Here is a 16,671-nt window from a genome sequence, read left to right on the forward strand (position 1 = left end):
TTTCAATAATTTAATATTTAAAAATCTTAAAACTATTAAACTAATTTAATTAATTTTGTAATGTTTTTTTTCAATATTTTCAATAATTTTATAAAGTCAAAACCATGGTGTAATGATATACAAGGTGACATTAATCAAACAGCTGATTATTTTTTTGCTCGAGTTTGTTTACAACTTCAATCTTGTCAAAATTTTTTTTGCTGTAGTTTGTATACATTATGTCAGTTGTTTTTGACACTATAAAAGTTATTTGTTTTTGTATTGTTGTATTTGTTGCCGTAACGCATACACCTTATAATCATTACGCCATGGTCAAAACACTCAAACAAATTAAAACTAGATAAATGGATAAACTTCCTCTAACTGCTGAACTTCTCAGAGAACTAGAGTCGCTAAAAACCGGTTTTATCGCACCACTTGTACGAGTTTTTTTAAAACTCTCATAATACCAGTCCATGCCATCTTTGCGATCGATGGGTTCATCGCGTTTTTGGGCATTTGCCGTTAGTTGAGGTTCTTCGGTTTGATACGCTTTAGATGAAAGACTGGGCGTTGTCCTTTGGTATTCCTCAGCCGTGGGTAAGTGCTGATTTAAGGTTTGTGGTGTATAGACTTTTGTTATGGTTGATCGTGCTGCACCACCCGGACGTGGTAGGTAGGGTAGGGGAATTGTGGTTGTTGTAGTGTAAGTAATGGTATCAGGTGCTGTGGTTGTGCTTGTAGTAGTGGTGCTGGATGTTGTAATGGTTGTGAGATAGTTATTCGATTCTTGAGAATCTTGTTTGGGTGTAGTATGGATCCATGATTGTCTTTTGATTTGTTCAACCAACTCTTCGGGTGGTGGTATTAGTAATATGGTTTCAGATGTTGTGGTCTGTATAAGAGGTGGTGGTTTCATCATGCCTACTGATTGGGCTTCCAGATCGTCATCATATAGCTCGGATTCATAAGAATCCCTGGGAGTGGTGAGGGGCGCCTTAGAAGTCGTAGGCATGCTAGTTGTACTAGTGGTGGTTGTAGACGTTGTGGTGAATGGTTTCATGAGGGGCGTTGAAGGTTTTCGTGTGGTATTAATGGTGTTACGTATTGTTGGACGATAAGTTGTTGTCTCTTCCGTAGACGCCTCGGTGACATAATATGTGTGTGACTCAATTTCTTCGCTCATGGAAGATTCAGTTGTTGTTGGCGGTATTTTTTGCTTAAATGTGTTCAAGGATTTTTCATAGTCTTGACTTAAGCGATTTGTTTTATCAATTTTCGATGAAGGCGAAGCCACTTCCACTATGCCTCTCCTTTTTGATGGATCATGCACCGGCATAAAGCCGCCATTATTTTCGGGTACTATAGGCTTAAAACCTCCTCTCTCTACACTAGTTGGTACCCTAAAGCCTGTTTTAAAAACACTAGATGGATTCTCCGAACTGGCCGAGGTCTCGTCTGAGGATATTTCCATGAATCTTTTACGGCCATTGGCATCTGCATATTGAGAATCCTCCGCCGCCTCGTCTTTATCCTTAAGATATTTCTCAAATTCAGCACTATTGGGTTGATACATGCGCACTTTGCCCGATCCGGTATGCATGCGGTGCGTAGCCGGCATTTCACTAGTAGTCGTTATAGTGGATGAGGCAGCCGTCATGCCATAATCACCCCTATCTTTACGTCCTCGTTGATTGGCTCCAAAAAATCTTCCCAAACTCAAACTAGGTATGGGATAACCAAAAAAGGTAAATGGCGAAGATGAAGAATAGGGAGTGCCCGGTTTCTTTTTGAAATAGTTGGTATTCAAAATTGTATTGTTCAAGTCTATGTTTGAGCTAATCGGGGTAGCAACCACTGGTTTTCTGTGCAGATTCAGTACGGTATTAGTGGTGGCGATGTGTGTGCCCGAAGAGGAGTGTTCGTGTTGTTGCGAAACCGCTGTCTCGTTGGCAGGTGGATAGTCTACATATTGATCATAAAAATATTCACTTTCCCCGGCCAAAGGTCTTTCTCCAATTGGCGTTTCATAGGCATCACATTCCTCGCTATATTCATCGTGTAAATCTCTTTGGAATATATCACCGTGTTCGTTAAGCAGTGGCAGATGATTTGTACTTTCACCTTCGCTGTAAGCTCCACCATTTCGTGGATTGTTGTCGTCATAGTTGTTGCACAAGTTTTTATCAATGCGTGACATTCTTAGAAGACGACCATCTTGGCATTTGGGTCCAGGATAGGGGAAATTTGTTTCCTGCAGCCATACCGAAAGCCATTGCATTTCACAGGAACAATCTATGGGATTGCCTAGAAAGATAAAAATAAAATTTAAAGTAATGATTTAAATTTACCAAGTGGTTCCCGATAAGACAGGAGCGATGTTGACAGTCCCTGGCGGCCATGTTATTTTGGCGATGACGGGAATAGGCATTTGCAACTTACCATCCATATCTATAATGGCTATATTGCCTCTCAAGTTTCGAAATGTCCTCTCCTTAATAGTGCGCAAACGATTATTACGCATGGATAAAACTCTCAAGCGAGGCATCGTTTCAAATGGAGAACCCTGAAAAAGTGAGTTACTCCACAATAGATTAATACATCCTATAACATAAGTAGCACCATCCTAACTCACCTGAATTTTACATATTTCATTATTATCCATTTTCAATTCCACCAACCAATTCAAGGATTTCAAAGGCATTGTTGACACCATTTTAACGCCGTTAGTTGACAAGTCCAGCACTTCCAAATTGCGCATTGTACGCAGACCAATATTTTCCATATTGCGAAAATGATTATTTGATAAATTCAAGAACACCATAGAGGGTGAATTGAAAAAGCTTTCCGACGATATAAAACGTAGATTATTGTATTGAAAATGTGAAGCCAATAAATTGGGCAAATCTTCAAAGACATGATCTTTTAATTCGGACAGCTTGTTGTCGGCTAAAACGAACTCCTGAAGATCTGGCAGATTTTTTAGAGCTCCAGGTTCCACAACACTAATTTCATTACTAGATAAATCTAAGTATTGTAATTTCACCAAGTTACGGAAAGAGCCACGTTTAAGTTCCGTAATTAAATTATTAGATAGACGTATTTCAAGCACCTGGCGCCAAGCCGTAATTACCTCGCTATGGATATGGGAGATTTGATTGTAGCTGAGGTCAATATCTTTTAAATTTAATAAGTTTGCTAAAGATATGGACATATCAGTCAAAGCATTGCCCGATAGATCTAAATATTCCAGAGATTTTTGAGACTCAAATGCTGATGGGGCTATGGATCGTATATTATTATGGGACAAATCCAATTGTTCCAGTTTGCTATTATTCGAAAGCAAATTATCGGTTATAATAGCCAATTTATTGGCATGTAAATTAAGATTCCTTAACTCCGATAAAGGCAGCAAGCTACGTTCATCTATATTCATTAATTGATTTTCCTGTAAATGCAGCAATTCTAAGCGATTGGCACCTATGAAGGCCGTATCATCCAAAGTTCTTAAACGATTATTGGCTAAACTAAGCACCCTTAATTGCACGGTGCCCTGAAAGGCATATTTGGGCAAATGTTCTAAACGATTGAGACTCAAGTCCAACATTCTTAAATTTGGCAAATTCATAGTTTTACTAGCCAATTGAGGAAGATTGGATATCAAATTTCCACGCACCGAAATTCTTTCCACAATTTTTGGCAGTCCTGGTATGATTTCCAATAATTGATTGAAACTACAATCCACCTCGAACAAACGATCCAAATTGCGAAAAGTAGCTGGATGCACCAAAACCAATTCATTGGCCGATATATTTAAAGTTTCCAACATGGCATTGTGTATAAAGGTCGTAGGATCCAATTTATTTAAACCATTTTCACTCAAATCCAAACGTCTCAAAGAGGGTAAACCAGCCAACAAAAATGAGTCTACGGATCTAAAATTATTTAAAGACAAATCCAAACCCTTTAGACCGGGCAAATTCCAAAATGGCATTGACAATTCATGGGACAAACTGTTGTTTCTCAAACGCAGCTCCCTTAAAGCGGGCATCGCCATTAAAGCATCTCTTTCAATATTTCTCAGTAGATTATTGTTCACATGCAGCTGTTCCAAAGTGCCATGGCCACGCAAAGCACCAAAATGTATATCTCTCAAAAAATTATTACTTATATCCAAAAATTTCAAGGCCGGCAAAGCTTCCAACATAGATCTCAACTCCGTAACATGTTCTATCTCATTATTATACAAATACATGGTTTCCACCCCACTGCCTGAGGCTTGCAAAAAAGATTCCGGATGAATTCTCTTAATATGATTGTTATGTAGATATATTGTTTTCAACATGGGCGTACGCAGAAAAGCTCCATATTCTATTTCGGTAACACGATTGTCATTCAAGTGCAGCTCACTCAAATGCGGCAGGTCCACAAATGAGCCATCCTCTATGATATTGATTATATTATGATCCAAGCGTAACTTTTTTAAATTCTCCAAATCCTTTATTATGCGCCCAATCATACCTACATCACTGATTTGATTGTAGGACAATTTCAAACTCACCAAGTTCGGTAATCTTGCCAATGCCCTCAAATGTATCCAATTTATGCCATTCCTACTTAGATCCAAGTTCTTTAACGATATTAGACCATCAAATAAACCGTTTTCCAAACGATTCAAATGTTCTCCCCCAGTAATGTGTATATTTTGCAATTTCGGCAAGTGTCTAAACCAATGAGATTGCAACTCTGTCAATGATTTACTTTGAACACTCAAGTACGTCAAACTCAGTAGACCCGAAAAGTCTGGCAAATGTTTTAGTTCATCACTTTGTATGGTAATAGCCACCATGTTGATCATGCCATTTAAACTTTCGACCGGTATACTTCTTAACTGTGGCTCCACAATATAAATTTCTACCAATGAGTTTTCCAGTTCATTGAGCCAACCATTTGACACCCTTTCAATGCTGTTGTAACGCAACATTAGCCGCACTATTTGTAGAGAACCAAAGAAACGGCCCGGCAGGGCAGGTAGTTGATTGTTTTCGAGCACTAGTTCATCGATGGCTCCTTTAATATTCCGTTCGACTGCTTTGATGCCGTCCATTATTTGGGGTAAATTACTGTGTGAGCACCTAAATGAAAAAGGAGAAATAAGTAAATATTTGTAAAAACTATGAATGGGGTTCTTTTATTCTAATTGCATAGCCATCATGGGCCGAACGTGATAGATAATAAAGCATAAAACATAAATGCGAACAAAACATTTTACATAAAAAGGAAAGGAAATTGAAGATTTCACAGTGGGTAGAAACTTTTTATTTTGGAAATATAATTTGGTAGCTCATGAACGATTGGATATATCTTAATGAAATTTCACATAGTCGGTGCTGGGGTGATTTGAGTTGATTTGTATTTTCATGGGTTAGTAAGTAGTTGGAATACTATACACATTTTGCACTGAAAACCTTTAAAATTTCAAGAGAAGGCAAGCTATAAAAGCTTCGGCCTGTTTAAATACCCCGGGCAGAATGACATCATTCCTACTGATCTTCAGAAGAACGAAGAAATAGTTGTACCATGGCTTACTAATATATACACAGCGTGTATCAGATGTACCTATATTCCTACATGATGGACGAGGTGTAGAGTAGTATTCATTCCTAAATGAGGTAAGGCGACTCATACCAATCCTAAGGATTATAGACCAATTAGTCTTGCATACTTTCTGCTGAAAACACTAGAAAGGGTGATTGATGTATACCTGACAATAACCATTCCGACGGAAGTCATCTCTAAATCCCAACATTCCCACACCAAGTGCAGATCTGTGGATTCGTTAGTTGGCTCCATTGAAGAATCAACATCACTTGATATTCACTTGTTGCCTTCCTCGATATTGAAGGAGGTTTTAACAATGTCAGGCCCGATACCATCCTATCTGCGATGTACGAACTTGGGATTGATCTATGTGTTAGCTGAATAGTCGGAAAGATACTCGGTTATAGAGTCATATGTGCTACCTTAGGCGGCATTAGTGTTTCAAAAGTGGTCAATCGTGGAACCCAGTAGGGATGTGTACTATCACCACTTCTTTGGAATATGGCTATGAATACCCTGTTGCTCAAGATGGACAGCAGAAGGATTAAAACAATCGCGTATGCTGATGATGTTGCGGTATTAATATCTAGTAAATTTCTGGATACAATACCTAGTATTATGGAATCGGCATTATGTATGATCCGCCAAAAGACGTAATTGGTTCTCTTCACTAGGAGGTACAAGATCGATGACTTTAGACCACCTAAACTGAATGGAATTAGTCTTGAGATTCTTGACATCATTCTATATAAAATATTACCATGGAATCTAAACGCCTGTTACTTACATGGGCAATTGTTACTTACATGGGTATTATGCCGAGGGGTGTAAATTGGATTTTCAAAGCAGTTGTTAAAAACATCTTGTTTTATGGCACGCCTTGGTGAATTCTACTCACCGGAAGGCCGTTTAATGAGTTCTAAGGTGTACCTCTTCTAAGGTACTTTTTACTATATTAAACTGGTTACCAGTTGATTTAATGCTGATAGAAATGGCTCTCAACTCTGCTGTGGGACTGAATGCTGACTGTTCTTGGTCTGGTAAGGATCTTGTGCACTCTAAGATACTGAATTACTATGGCCACATTCATAGTAAGACAGACATTTCCATATTATAATCCCGAACAGGGATTTGTGGCAGCGCCGAATCTTCATCATAAGGATATATACTGACGGCTCTTAAATGGGAAATAGGGTCGGTGGAGGTTTCTAAATTGAAAACTTTGGGATAAAATACTACCTTAGGCTACCTAACTTCTGTACTGATCTTCAGGCGGAAATTTCTTCCAATCGAATATCTGGTGATATATGTATATTTAACCGAGGAATACCGGGTATCCCTAAATGCGATAGCGAGACATTATAGGATAATGATTATATGGGTCCCTGGACATGATGGAAATCAGGGTAATTATATAACAGATGAATGAGGAGGCGATCAACCCCTTTTCTGGTATTTCCCTTGATAAATTTAAGATAGCTGTACAGCAGAAGCTACAAAACAGGTGAACCAATGAACCTTCCCGCGCTACAACGAGGTCGACCTGGCCTAGCTAATTGTTTCCTTTATTATAGGACACTGTGTAATTCGGACACATGCTAGAAGACTGTAGAAGCTGTCATAATGAAGAAGAGGAGGAGACTGTGTCTATCCTTTTCTGGCATTTCGCGGCTCTGACAAATCTGAGGGAACGCATCCTCGGAACCCCATTTCTATCATGCTTGGATGGGCTATCAAGGAAGAATCTTAGACGAATCTACTCCTTCATTAGGGAATCTGGTTGGTTTAACTCGGAGACAAAGGAAGTATTATAAATTTAATTTAGATATATCTAATCGTTTACGAGCTAATATCATTTCATGCTAAAAAAAACTTACCATATTTGTATTTCCTTGCCCCTCAATGAACAGCGACAGGGTAGTATGGCTTCTGAGGGTGGGCAACCTATGCCGACCTCGGCATTAACATCAACTAGTAAATAACTTAAAATCCAACAATAAAATAAAAAATTATACACAAAATCTATCCACAGACTATTGGTCCGGGTCGTACGTAAACTGCGTCTCCTTTTCATGATTGTGCACAGACTTTTATCTGTAAGTCATTTGGCCAATAAAGTGAGGCAAAGATTTCAGCATTTTGTCTGAAAATTAAATACAAAAACATAAATTAATGATGAAATTTAAGAAAATTTCCTTAAACTTAAGCTGTAAATGAAATAAATCTTGTTTTTTTTTTCATCATTTTCATGGCAAAAATGATGATGAAAAACAGTGTCATTGAACAACAATAGCAACCGAGAAAACGCTTCATAAATTTCTATTTACTTCTTTAGATGTTGTTGTTGTTATTGTTATATCATGTAACAATTTTGCTTTTGCTATTGTTGTTGTTCAGTTAAGCTAAGGAAGCGTCTTTGACTCTTCAATTGTTGTAAAATAAAGTTAAACAACATCTACAACTATAGTATGTTGAAATATCTGTTTTTGTGTTGTTATTAGTTCGAAAAATAAATAGAAAACAACACAATAAAAATGAGCATGCGCAACATTGTACGAGGTCAGTTCAAAAAATATTTTCAAACAATTGAAAAACCTATTATTTTGGGTAAATTTGTATAAAAATGTTTATAGCCACCATCAAAAAAGATGAGGGTATACTGATTTTGTTATTGCGTTTGTAACACATCAAAATATTCGTTGCAAACCAACAGTATATATATTCTGGGCCCTCTTAAGATTGTAACACGATCTGGCTATGTCCGTCTGTATGTCTATTGAAAACACGATAGGCTCCAAACAAAAGGAGCAGCTGGCTGTAAAATGCCACAAATACGCTCTGTTGATAAGGTTTGTTTGGTATTGAAAATGGACAATAATAGTCCATGATTTTACATAGTCCCCATATAAATGTCCCCCCGGAATACTATTTGAACATTCATAAATATGATTACGCGGCAATCTTGATAAAATATTGTACAAATTAGTTCTAATTACTGTGAAATTATATTGTACTAGCTGAACCCGGCACGCGTTGCTGGCCCTTAGAAAACATCTGTTTTATATTGCATCTCGATCTCGATTTTAATATAAAGTGTCGGACAAAACTAAAGCACTGACTCCCACGCCCTGACTGAGCAGCCGATACACTTATTATCTGTAGCCAGATGACGGCGGATGAGGTGGTAATAGGGCAAAATTTTAGCAGATATCTATAAGTACAAAGAAAAACATGAATTTTCCAATTGTAGCCAGCAACAGTAAAAGCTTGACCTTGTGCTTTGTTAATATAAAGGCAAGACGAAAAGGGAGAACTGGAGCCGCTTGAATTCAAATGGTAAGTAGTTGGAGTACGTCTTCACCTTTGAATCTGCCACCCATGATTGTTGCCTCAATTGAATTTGGTGAACATTTTTTGATGGTCAATCTTGTTCCGTTGCATTATTTTGGCGCGTTTAAGTTGCGGAGAAGCATTATCGGTGATGCAACCTTCAATATTATTACATGTGGTGGCATTCCAGCTGGTTCCAATGAATACAGTAGTATAATTGACGGCTTGTTCTTATTTCATTACTGTGTCTATCGACTTGTATTTCATTGTTTCGCTAGGCTGTTTCAATTGAATTTGGTCATTGAGTTTGTTGACATCATCCTTTTTTTTGGTGCCGAAGTTGCACGTTCCCACTGACAATCCCAATTGTTGTAGTTGATTGTATGACTTGGGAATACCTTGTCGACAACGACATAAGAATATTCATTTGCATTAGACAGAAGTTCGGCGGGAACGAAATCTCATTTGTGGTGGGATCAATTGGAATTTTTCCAATTCCTATGTCCAACAGTTGTTTTGAGAATGTTTTGGCAGAAGGGTTTTGCAGCAAATGCACACTCATGTTCATAGGCTGAAGTCACCAACTAGTTGCCCCGAAGGACGTCATTTGAAAGCATGAGTTGTATTTTCGGATATTTTGAAGGAAGTGCTTGGAAATCGGAGTGGCACCGGAAATGTAACTTAGAAGCGGCTCAGACAGCTCAAATCTATTCTTTCTCTTGATCTAGACATTTTGGAGCGATTGGCTTCTAGTCTTTCAATATGCTGTTGGGCTGTCTCTGCAGCTCTCGATGAAGATGCACTGCTACACATTTGCTTAAGCCGTGATTCGCGTTCTCTTTTCGTTTCTGCGGCTCTAGAAGTTCGGCGACAACGAAATCTCATTTGTGGCGGCATCAATTGGAATTTTTCCAAATCCGATATCCATCAGTTGTTTTAAGAATGTTTCGGCAGAAGATTCTCGCAGAAAATGCACACGATTGTTTGTAGATAATGTGATTTTTTCGACTCGGTTCCAAAGGTATGAAGATTTCTAGCATGCGTTCAACTCATCTGCGGGCATTGATCTAGGATTAACGGGCAAAGTTTCCAGCAAGTTGCCCCGAAGGATGTCATTTGAAAGCATGAGTTGTACTTTCGAATATCTTGAAGGTGCTTAGAAATCAGAGTGGCGCCGGAAATGTAACTTTGAAGCGGCTCATACAGCTCAAATCAATTCTTTCACTTGATCTAGCCATTTTGGAGCGATTGGCTTCTAGTCTTTCAATATGCTGTTGGGGTGTATCTGCAGCTCTGGATAAAGATGCACTGCTACACATTAGCTGAATACGTGAATCCCTTTCTCTTTTCGCTTCTGCGGCTCTAGACTCATTTTCCTCAAGACGGGATTCGCGTTCTGCAGCTGTTTCAGCTGCTCTTCTTTCCTTGATCTTCCGGGATTTGGCTATGTTTTACCAATGCCATATTTTTTGTGACATTTTTTTTAAATTTTCACTTATAATAATTTGTAAACCAACGGCTATTCTGAAGATTCTTTAAAAATTTCATCAACATCGGTTCAGCCGTTTTTGAGTGCATACGGAACATACACATCCATTGTTATACCCTTCACCTTCGTGAGAAGGGTATACATACATATATAAGTTTGTCATTCCGTTTGTAATTTCCACAATATAATTTTCCGGCCCTATAAAGTATATATGTATATTCTGGATCATTCTAGATAGCGGAGTCGATTAAGCCATGTTCGTCTGTCTGTCTGTTGAAATCAACTTTCCGAAGACCCCAGATATCTTCGGGATACAAATCTGCAACAATTCTGTCAGACATGCTTTCGAGAAGTTTCCTATTTAAATGGCTGAGATATGAGGAAAAAACGATTTTTGACCTATATCTGGATTACTAAGTCATTAATATAGACAATATGGATATCTAATGATAGATATTTAAGACCTTTGCAACGACGTATATAACCCCATAGTAAGTTGGACCTACTATGGGTCAAAATCGGAAAAAAAATTTTTAACACGATTTTTTTTTCACCAAAAAAAAAAATTTAAAAAAAATTTTATTTTTTAAATTTAAAAAAAACTTTAAATTTAAAATAACAATTCGAAAATGGGGTCCTAGTGTCCCCATACATGAGAAAGACTTGAACATTCATAATTGTCTTATTATAATTAATATCGTGATAAAATTGGACATAAACGAGTTTTATATGAAACTAAATCTTTCTACCAACTTTTGTGAGGATCGGTCTATAATTGACTCTACCTCTATACTAGAAAGTTGTTTTAGATTACTAAGGCCCTAATTTTGTAAATCACGTCACCAAAGTGATATTTATGTGCAAAGCAATAACAACAATTCACACATTTCAAAAATTTGTTTTTGTTTTATGTACAAATTGTGAACCAAACAAACGCACAAAAATTCAAGCGTTGATTCGCCTTTCATAATTTGAAAATTGTGTACACAAAACAAAAACAAATTTTTAAAATGTGTGAAATGTTGTTTTTGTTTTGCACATAAACATCACTTTGGTGACGTGATTTACAAAATTAGGGCCTAAATTATTTTCCAGATTACCCTCGTACATACATATGTATGTATGTACGTAAATTTACTGCATCTAAATATTGAACGTATAATGAAACATTTTTGAAAGTTTGTTAGTTGTTCATAAATAATTAAGTAAGCAAATAAATAACTAACTAGTCTTTGGGTGTTTGAGTTGGTGTTTTCAGTTTTTTTCGTAAATATTTTGCAATCGATGATACGATGTTTTCAAGTGTGTCTGTATGTGCAATTAACTGCGCATGTGTATGTATCAAAATCGTAACATCAAGTTCCGTTCTTTGTACCGAATAAATACTCGTTAAATTACAAATGCTTACGATTGCATCTAACGAACCTTGAAATTATTGTCGTGTTGTTGTTCGTCATTGTAATGGCATTATCGTACATCAATATGTATTCATGTGTGTTTGTTGATTTGTTTTTGTTTGTAGATTTTCTTTTTGGGTGGGTGGTTTGAAAATTAACTACTGCCCTAGTGGAATGTTATGGAACTAGTTATGTGACTGGTTCTACGTGAATAGGGTCTTCCTAACTTTGACAGTTGATGACGGCCATATTGTTGAAGCTAAATATGACATTTATTCAGTTTTTTGCCAAATCATCATGAACGGATATAGCGTTCAACAACACGGTCAAAATTGGTTTAACAAAATGGATATTCTGTTCGTTTTTCATCAAAAAATCATCTTCAGCAATAAGGCTAATTTCAAACAAAATTGTCGAATTTGAATCCCGAAAAAGTCACTGTTTGGCGTGGATTTTAGATTTTATTTGAAAACGCTCATGCCACGTGGTTATCTCACGTGGAGGTGATGTGAACTTACCACCCAGATCGTGCAATTTGGCCCTGTTAGATCTTTTTTGTGGGGTTTTTTTAAGACGCTGTTCTATGCGAATCAGCCACAAACCACAGCGGCCCTAAAAGCCAGAATAGCCCATGCCATCAGTAATATTCAGCCTGATTCATGCACTAGAGCCATGGACAATTTGATATTTCATATTATATTCCATACATAGTGGTAGCGATAAGTCTTCCAAACTCGTAGCAGTTACGGAAGTAGTCAATGTCTCCCTTATAGACAGTAATTGTCACAAATATCTTTTCACTTGCCTGAATCCATTTTAAAAGTATATATGTGCTCTTTGTAATGCGGAGAGAAGTCAATTGGTTACATTAACATCCCATGTAATTTAGCGTGAAGTCAATTGTCATTTAAGTGTTTCTAAGCAAACTTTTGTACTGCTCTTTAGAATGTAATTACTTTACCCACCTGAAGTAATCTATTGGAGAATTGTCGGAGGAAAGTTTGTTTACAAGCAATCGGTTATTAACACATGAGAGTCTTTTGAGTTCAATTTGCACCCGTACCTTTTTAAATTACTAGTTTCGTAGCTGATTAAGTAACTAGTTTCGTAGCTAGTAAGGTAACTGACTCTATTTAACTGGTATGCAAACTCAATGCGTTGACTACTTTGGACCAGCTATCCCCTACTTAGGACATGTACATGTTAAAATAATTAGTCTTTATGTAACTAGTTGTCACCCAAAGTGATAGGCAAAATCATTAGTTCGGGACAGACACCAAGAACTGATGCGCGAATAAAATATATCAAGTAAGTCCGATTTAAGTAAGTCCCAAGTCGACCTATATCTTCATATAGGAAGCTGGAACGCTTAAAAGACTTCACGATGTGAGTTTTAATTGGTACTCCACCAGTAACGAAGAGTTTTAATTTTCTCCACCAGGGTTTATCAAATTAAAGGACATGCGGTTGGTGCAAACGACTTATAATAGGAACCGTTATACGAAGCCTTACATCACACACGTGTCAGAGTGAGACGCAAAATTGTCGAAGGCAAAAAACTAAAACGGGCCTGATTGCACTTAAAAAATAATTGCAATGACGCGCGAGTCGTTAATCAACCCAGACTTACTTTACGACTGATGAAAGACCCTTTATAAATTGACAGCTGTTAGGCACTCTGTGACAGATCACGATACTTACTCTTAGGAGCTTGTTCCTAGAAAAAATTAGTAATTCATTTAAAAGTTTTTTTTTTTAAATCAGAATATGTATAAACCGCAGAAGAATAATCAGTAGCTTTCTCTTTAAAATAATATATTTTCTTCGTAAATATTTAAGACAATGTTGGCCACCAATTCGAAACGGTTAAAAATTTTTGGAAAATAATTTCCCTATTTTAGGAATTTCGTTATTTAAATAAAGTAAATGGCAAAAGTATTCAAGAGTTGATTAAATGATCGAAGAATCTATACCAGTTCCACATTTTATTCTGAACAAAAACTGTCTCCTGTTTAATGTTTTTTAAGACTTTCTTTTATTTTGCATGCTAAAAACGAGTACAGAAGAGCTGCCTTGAAAAGAAACTTTAGATTGGTTTACTTCGTTTTTTACCTTTCACTTTTTTACTACTTATTTTGCCATCAGCTCCTCACTTTTAACACTTTACATCTAAACTATTTTAGAAATTTTTCCAGCTGCATACTTATAAAAATTAAAAAAACATATTTTTTCCTTTGGTGTAACAATTTTCTACAAATTTACTTTTGTAGCGCATCTAAATGTCTTTTTACTTTTTTATTTCGAAATCTTGAATTAAGACTAAAAATCCATAATGTTTGTTAACAAAAGTTTAAATAATATTTTCTTTAATCTAGATTTTAAGTTTTATTTGTTTTGAAATAACGATTTTGCATTATACGAGTATGTATGTATGTATGTATGTATACTTACATACATTGTTATGTTTTATTCTATTTAGAACATTTTATTTAATATTCACAACGAATTTAATAATGTTATTATTTAATTAGTCTGACAGGAATGTCTGCCGTTTGACGCATTAATTATAATAACGTTAATTTTTTTTACTAAACGGTTTTTATATGGTTCTTAAGCAGGCAAATAAATTAATTAGTTCAAAGTATGTCAAAGAACTACTACTACTACCCATAAGCCTTCACTTATAATTTTCTGATAAGTATATAGATAGATATTTTCTTAAAATTCCTATTAGACAGTACAATAGATAAAGCCAATACTGGAAGCCAATATTGTATTTGACTCTTAGATCTAGAAAAGTTTATAATATGTTCCATCTATAAATGATAATCCAAATATTTTTAGATTCCAATAGGGATGTAATCTTATGTTTAAATTTTACAAAAATTGTCTGGCCCTTTTATTGACTCTGTTGGATATAACTTGCCTTTTATTACAGACTAGCTGACCCGACAGACGTTGTCCTGTCCTAATTAAAAAAATGCTTGTGTTCGATTTGTGAATTGTGAGAAGCGGTTTGAAATGGACAAAAATAGTTAAAAAGAAAATAAATCGTATTGTTGAATGATAATTTTTATTTTGAGATTTTATATAAAAAAATCGGTTTTTGGTCAGAAATATGAGTGATCACAGATCGAGCTCCTTTTCTTGATTAATCGCTTATTGGCCAAGTTACTAACGATTTTAGATATTTTGAGTTTTTATATAAAAAAAATCGATTTTTGGTCAGAAATATGAGTGATCACAGATCGAGCTTCTTTTCTTGATTAAATGCTTATTGGCCTAGTTAGATAATTTGAGATTTTTGTATAAAAAATAGATTTTTGTTCAAAAATATGAGTGATTACAGATCGAGCTCCTTTTCTTGCTTAAACCCTTATTGGCCAAGTTATTAGCGGATGCCGACTGTACTACATGTAGTTCTTGTTTACAGGATACGTCACGTTTATCAAAATACCATTTTTATTTGTTCACATACTTAGTACTCACCAATACCTCATGGGTGAGTTATTGAATTTTTAATTTGTGATATTTTCATAATGCTCATATTCAGTCATTATGGACATAACTCGTTTGTACGGAAAGTAAAATTTTGTACATTTACAAGTGAATAAGTACTATATTTTTTTGGAATTTATATTTATAAAGAGTAGCTTGATTGTTATATGCATGAATGTTTCATTATTGCGTTTTAGTTTTGTTGTTGTGACCCCAATGGCCTATATATAGGACGACTTAAAAACCACTTTTCAATAAATTTTTAAAAAAACTATATTTGCAATGTTTTTTTATTTCTCATTTGCTTCCAAAATAATATAAAAGTACTTTTAAAATGATCAAGCTCAAGCCGTCGGCATATCTGGGTTAAAACCATTTTAAAAAATTTTGAAACACCCTCAAAATTTTGAGTTATTTTGAAAAAACTGTTTTAGGGTAGGTCGTTGTACTTTAGTACTTTATTTTTCTTACGAATTTCACTACGAATTTAAATAAATTTTAAATAAATCGAAAAAAGTGAGCGTAAAAGTGGGCATGGTCAATTTTTCATTCCGTAAAAACCTAAGTTTGACTATGACCAACATTCTCAACTGATGCAATTGCTAACGAACGCCATTTGATTTTCATTTATATAGATTTACAGCGACGATGCATTCAACCAATTAAAGATTCAGTCGTATGCATTCCCATTAACCACATCTGAGTCCATATTTTGCTATCTACAATTTCCCATAGGTTTTCTATGGGACTCAGATCTGGCGAATGGACAGGCCACTTAACAGCTTGTTCCTCATTGGAATGTAGCCCTGAAGGTGCGTTAGTTGTCATTGTCGTACTGAAATATCCAAACTAGGGGCATATTTAAAATTTTCTTTTATGAGACGAATTGGACCCATACATTGTCTGAAAAACAGCCTCACACCATAATACTGCAACTGCCAAATTTGACTGTCTTATTTATGTACTTGGGTTCCAGTCATTCCCTTCGGACATGTTACAAATGTTCTCCCATCACTGTCTCATAAATTGTATTTGGATTCGTCCGAAATTTTGACTCTAGCCCTATTCTTACTAACTAATTAAAAAACTTATTGTGCGAAAAAAATTACAACAAGTAAGAGTGTTATATTCGGCTATGACCATAAAACAATTAATATGGTTCTCCCAATTTGATTTGTTTAAAAACTCGGTTGGATAGTTGACGACATCAACTTGGGAAGTAACGGAATCCATCAATTTGACAGTGATTTCACTTTGAATCTTAAAATTTAATTCTTCGACTTTCATATTTTTCGCAGACGTGCTACAAATGTAATTTTTTGCAATGTTTGGAAACACCTTTCGGATGAGTTCGGATTTTGATTCGGTGAACTGGCA

The 16,671-nt window shown here is 35.9% G+C and overlaps 1 protein-coding gene across 1 annotated transcript; it reads right to left on the reverse strand.

Moving 5' to 3' along the window:
* Positions 1 to 301: 301 nt before the first annotated feature.
* atk (artichoke) lies at positions 302 to 7,654 on the reverse strand. Its single transcript, XM_065506019.1, has 4 exons — positions 7,458 to 7,654; positions 2,615 to 5,114; positions 2,422 to 2,545; positions 302 to 2,286 (listed from the first exon to the last, which is right to left on the reverse strand). The coding sequence occupies exons 1-4, from the start codon at positions 7,652 to 7,654 to the stop codon at positions 302 to 304; spliced, it is 4,806 nt and encodes a 1,601-aa protein (XP_065362091.1).
* Between the last annotated feature and the right edge of the window lie 9,017 nt (positions 7,655 to 16,671).

Source organism: Calliphora vicina, chromosome 3 (genome assembly GCF_958450345.1).
Source record: "Calliphora vicina chromosome 3, idCalVici1.1, whole genome shotgun sequence".
In the NCBI taxonomy this organism is placed as follows: domain Eukaryota; kingdom Metazoa; phylum Arthropoda; class Insecta; order Diptera; family Calliphoridae; genus Calliphora; species Calliphora vicina.

What these genes read in the sequence shown, in the direction of transcription:
- atk (XM_065506019.1), bottom strand. Translation starts at nt 7,654, where the DNA reads ATGAAAAGGAGACGCAGTTTACGTACGACCCGGACCAATAGTCTGTGG. An exon ending in GGCAAGGAAATACAAATATG is followed by an intron (nt 5,115 to 7,457) that starts GTAAGTTTTTTT and finishes TTTTTCATTTAG; the next exon opens with GTGCTCACACAGTAATTTAC. An exon ending in ATGAAATATGTAAAATTCAG is followed by an intron (nt 2,546 to 2,614) that starts GTGAGTTAGGAT and finishes TCACTTTTTCAG; the next exon opens with GGTTCTCCATTTGAAACGAT.